Here is a 5,008-nt window from a genome sequence, read left to right on the forward strand (position 1 = left end):
AAAAGGAATAAGAATGTTTGTTTTTTTCTGCTCCTGCATTATGACTTGGATGTGCACAGGATTATTGTTTGCTTCGCGGGGAGGTCGATGTTTAATTCATTAGCCCCCGAAGTGGGAAAGATAAGACAGTTTACTGTTATCACAATAGTGACGATGCAATGAATAAAATACACTAGTTGATTGAAGAAATGGGTTAACTAGACTGTTATCCTTTTATGTCTTACCGCCCGTTGGCTTCGGCTTTGGTTGTGCACCTTTATTTTCATCATACCTTAATCTTAATATGTACCATGTCTGTCGTACAGAGGGCCCCGATAACCTCCATAGTTGATCCCACCATTTTTTTAGAGGTGATATGATATCCTCGTTTTTTTTCAATTTTTCAATCACTAAGCATTGTGTGTACCTGCGGCACAATGCTACGCGAATACTTTTTCAGCATTTGTTAATTCCTTTTTAAATCTGTGTTTTTTTCTGTGTGTTGTTGTTATTTGTTTTCTTACTTTCCCTAGGGGTAGTGAGTTTAAATGATTCACGGAATGACATTTCTGCTCAACGAAATCCCGTAACTGAGAGGAACGACCTGCAAAGTTTTCCCAGGAAGTTACATCGCATATTTTTTTTCTGGGATTTCGCCCCGATCCCCACTGGAGGCTGCAACACACTCAGTTTTGCAAAACAGCATTACATTTCTTGCAGCGGTTTAACTTATCCTTCCATTGGTGCGGTCACTTGAATCCCTGACCATCTCATTGCTCCGCGCTGCGCAGTCAAGAGTGTCCCGTGTGTGAAAGTAACGCAAAAAAAACAGGGAGGCGACAAATATAGTGGAAATACGAAAAAAAGGGAAGGAACGTTCCTGAAATAAGGAGAAAATAAATAATGGGGGTGAAGGGAAGGGAAACGGTTGCGGAAAGCAGATATGCAGTTTTTGAATAACATATGCGTGTGATTAATTTGACTTACCGTGTGGGAGCTCATATGTCAAATTGTGTTGGAATGCGGGTCTCAGCGGGCGAAACCTTCGTTTGTGCCGCAACGATCGTTTAACAGGGGAGTTTATTGGTGATGTGTGGGAGTTAAAAAGAATGAATGTCATTGCAGTTTATTCAACGGGATTCACAACACCACTGCCCTCTGCTTGTAAAACGGGAGGAATGGATATGATATGCATTGTCTTATCTATTATCCACTGCAATACCATCTGGTCGGCGGGGCGTAAAGTTTTAGCAAAAAAAACAAAGGCAAAGAAAACAAGCAACAGGGGACACAAAGCCACTCATATATAAAGAATCAAAACAAAAAGCATGTACAGGTTCGATCATCAAGACAAGTCAACATTTTTGTCGATAAAAAAGAAAGAGCCACTGCGTCCCATTATTTCACCTTCCCTTATGGTGGCGGATCCAACACAGTTATTATTAGATTCCCTGCACGTATTGTCCCCTGAAGGGGGTGCTGTCGAATGGCTGCATGTTGATGTCATTGATGGTCATTTTGCCCCAAACATGTCATTTTGCCCTGATACTGTGGTTGGGCTGCGTCGTCATCTTCCGCGTGCTTTTCTTGATATTCATCTCATGGTGACGGAGCCCGAAAAGTGGGTTCGGCCATTTGCTAATGCGGGAGCCTCGCAGTTTACGTTCCATCTTGAAGCAGCAAATGATGCGATGGTGCTGGCGCGAGAAATTCGAGCAGTTGGCATGCAAGTGGGAATTGCCATAAGCCCTCATACGGCAATTGATGCTCTTATTCCACTCATCGACGGTGGTTTCATGGACATGGTGCTGGTGATGACTGTTGTGCCCGGTTTTGCTGGACAAAAGTTTATGGAGGGACCGTTGGAAAAAGTAAAGCAGTTGCGGGAACGGTACCCACATCTGAACATTCAGGTGGATGGTTCTATTAACCTTGACACCGTAAATGTCGTTGCAGCTGCAGGTGCAAACTGCTTGGTCCCGGGACAGGCGGTGTTTAAGGCAAAGGACAGGCGAGAAAATGTTAATAAGTTACGTCATGCCGTTGAGCACTACTTAAAGTCTCGCTTATAGGCACAACGACTGGGCATCGTATATGTGCGTATTTGCGCTCGTCTGTGTTTGATCGGTTGGTCGGCCTATTTTGTTTGCATATTTTACTTATTGCGCGCGTGGACGCGTCAGGGTAGTTTTAGGCATCTCCTTTCGATTGTCATCCGACATCATTTGTAGCGGAAGAAAATGAAATAAGACTTTATTGTTAGTTATCTCCGTGGACCATTACAGAAGCGAGGCATAAATGGCCACTTCCATTCCTGTGTTTTATTTTTAGCAAGTACATCTGTATCCACCGTGAACGTACGATTTTTGTTTTGTCTTATTTTCCTTAATGAAGAATTAATTTTATGGCGCCTTATTTTGCCCCTGACCTACGCCCTCTTTTCTTTTTGCCGTTCGTTTACGTCTGTCGTTGTCATTTCATTAAACTCGGGCTTTTATTTTTCATGGACGTTGTGTCGTGTACTGAAAGCTGTAAAGTGAAATCCTCATGCCCTTATTTTTGTTTTGTTTTCCCCCATCCTTATTCGTATTCTTATTTATCTTTCTTCCTTTTTTAAAGGTATCCATCAGCTTTTTGTTTACTATTATTTCAGCCCACAAAACCAAATATGCCAAGTTACTCCGATGAACGAATTGCCGCTACCGTTGCAGAAATGAAGCCGAAGTTTCTCAAAGCTTTCAACGTCACTTCCGAAGAAGATGTCATGTGGCTTCTTTTCACATTTGCACCCGGCCGCGTAAACTTCTTTGGTGAACATGTGGATTGCATGGACGCCTACGTGTTTCCCGCCGCACTAAAGGGAGGTTCCCACATACTCGTTGGTGGCTTGCGAAGCTGCTGTGATGGAAAGATGCGCTTTGCAATCGAAACTGGCGAAAACTTTATTCTCGATAAACTTGGCCGGGGTCTCAACGGTTAAAACTGGACCACATTTGTTCGAGGTGCAGTCACGTTGGCGCTTAATCATCTCGGGATGTCGCTGAATGCACCGGAGCTGCAGGAGTTTTGTGCCATCTCAAAAGGAAGTCTTCCAATGGGTTCTGGTATGAGTGCTTCCGCATCCTACAGCGTGGCTTTACTGAATGCCACCATATCAGTGGCAACACGAGAGTATAATGAAGGCCTATATGTGTCCGGTTCCACCTTTTCAATCCTTCCCCCTCGCAGCAAAGAAGATAACATCATAATGACAAGGTTGGCGCATCGTATTGAAACAGAATTCTCTGGCGTTAATGTGGGCATTATGGACCAGTTTGCATCAATTCATGCAATGGAGGGTTCACTTCTGGCGTTGGACTGTAATTCCTTAACATTTGAATCCTACTCATTGTTCCCTCTTCTCGGCGACTCTGCTTGTTTCCTTCTTATCAACTCTATGATTGATCATGAATTGACGGGAGCAACGGCAGGCGGTTACAACACGTTGCGGTCAGATGCTGAGGATGCGCGAGAGGTTATAAGCAAGTAGAAATTAAACGGTTCCCCATTTACATTCCGAGAACTTTCCAGAAATCAAAAGAAATTCACTGATGGAGATCCCGTAGCGTTTGTGGAGTCCTGTAAGCCCTACTTCACTTCTAACCAGTATTATCGTGATATCTTCATTTCCGAGCAGATCCGCGCACTGCAGTTTATTGAATTATGTGGAGTGAACTGCAAATTCAGTCATGAAGAGCGTATCTGAAGGGTCGGTGGGCTTTTGAATGCGACTCATCAGGGGCGACGTGACCTCCTTAAAATATCCACTGAGGAACTTAACTTTATTCAACTGTTAACTGCGATGACGACGTTAGTGGCGGCCGCCTGATGGGCGGTGGCTTTGGTGGCTGTATTCTCCTCATTTAAAAAAAATGCTGTGAATCGTGTAGCAAAAAGCGTTCAAAAGAAATTTAAGACTAAGTTTGGAACTACCTGCGAGACTTATCCAGTTGAGCTCGGTGACGGCACCTTCGCCCGTTCCCCATGGAATGGTGCGTGGGGAAAGCTGTGAAAATGGCTTATGATGTCTGATCTTTCATGTTGTTTTTGTTTGGGGGGAGGGGTGGTCTTATTTTGTTTCTTATTGATTTTCATTACTTCAATTATTCTTTGGTTTTTTTCTTTCTGCAGTTGTTGTTCCTCAGTTGGTGTATTTCCAGCCTCGTTTTTTTTTTGGTTTTGCCACATAGTTACACTTCCCTATGTGAGCTACTGGAAACAAGCAAGATTAAAAAATATATATATTATTATTATTATTTCCGCAACGCATCCCAACTTGGGTGTACAGGTAAGACGTCATGATGTTCTTTGTTACTATTAAATATGGTTGTAATGCATTTGAAAACTTTTTTTTTTCTTTTCCAGAGTCTTCTTGTTGTTTTTTTTGGTTATTTGTTTTTTAATTTGTTTTGCATTTCCCCTTCCCCCTCCTCCACAACGTCTTTTCCGCACTGAGACGATGGCTTGCGAAAGGAGCGGTAATTGCTTCTGTGCTGTCATGTAGTAGAAACGCATTTCCATTATTTGTTATTTACTGTTAGTTATTATAAGTTGTTTGTTTATTATATTTTTTGTTTGCATGGGAGTCCATGCAATTCATTAACTCTTCTCTCTTAGTGTTGGTGTTGGGTTGAAAAATGTTTTGGATATTTCCTTTTTTTTCTTTTTTTATCGGAACAAATCAGTGAAAATAAAATATAACAGAGTTAGCATACGAAAGGGGTCTTTTATTGCTTCGATGTGCAATCATTCTTTTATGACACGTGTGAATTTTAAAAATGAAAGAAAAGAAATGCACCACTTCCCTTCTCTTATTTTAATGAAGAAAAGTCAAAATTAGAAATTATTTTTTCATCATTTTTCATTATTTGTCCATTGCGTCAGCGGTTAGTTCTTTTATGGAATTATGTGTTTTTATGTTGTCGGGCTCCGGCACCATTATGATTTCTCGTCGTTATTTCTTTATATTTACATATATATATATATATAT

The 5,008-nt window shown here is 41.7% G+C and overlaps 3 protein-coding genes across 3 annotated transcripts; all 3 read left to right on the forward strand.

Annotated features, from left to right (window-relative positions):
- Nucleotides 1-1,307: 1,307 nt before the first annotated feature.
- TEOVI_000215700 (ribulose-phosphate 3-epimerase, putative) lies at nucleotides 1,308-2,051 on the forward strand (the record flags this gene model as incomplete). Its single annotated transcript, XM_067225267.1, has 1 exon — nucleotides 1,308-2,051. The coding sequence occupies one exon, from the start codon at nucleotides 1,308-1,310 to the stop codon at nucleotides 2,049-2,051; it is 744 nt and encodes a 247-aa protein (XP_067081368.1).
- A 596-nt stretch (nucleotides 2,052-2,647) lies between these two features.
- TEOVI_000215800 (Galactokinase galactose-binding signature, putative) lies at nucleotides 2,648-2,959 on the forward strand (the record flags this gene model as incomplete). The annotated part of the gene is made up of 1 exon (XM_067225268.1): nucleotides 2,648-2,959. The coding sequence occupies one exon, from the start codon at nucleotides 2,648-2,650 to the stop codon at nucleotides 2,957-2,959; it is 312 nt and encodes a 103-aa protein (XP_067081369.1).
- A 54-nt stretch (nucleotides 2,960-3,013) lies between these two features.
- On the forward strand, nucleotides 3,014-3,508 carry TEOVI_000215900 (galactokinase-like protein, putative; the record flags this gene model as incomplete). Its single annotated transcript, XM_067225269.1, has 1 exon — nucleotides 3,014-3,508. The coding sequence occupies one exon, from the start codon at nucleotides 3,014-3,016 to the stop codon at nucleotides 3,506-3,508; it is 495 nt and encodes a 164-aa protein (XP_067081370.1).
- Between the last annotated feature and the right edge of the window lie 1,500 nt (nucleotides 3,509-5,008).

The sequence above is a fragment of the Trypanosoma equiperdum genome (assembly GCF_001457755.1).
Source record: "Trypanosoma equiperdum strain OVI genome assembly, contig: ctg_514, whole genome shotgun sequence".
Lineage (NCBI taxonomy): Eukaryota > Euglenozoa > Kinetoplastea > Trypanosomatida > Trypanosomatidae > Trypanosoma > Trypanosoma equiperdum.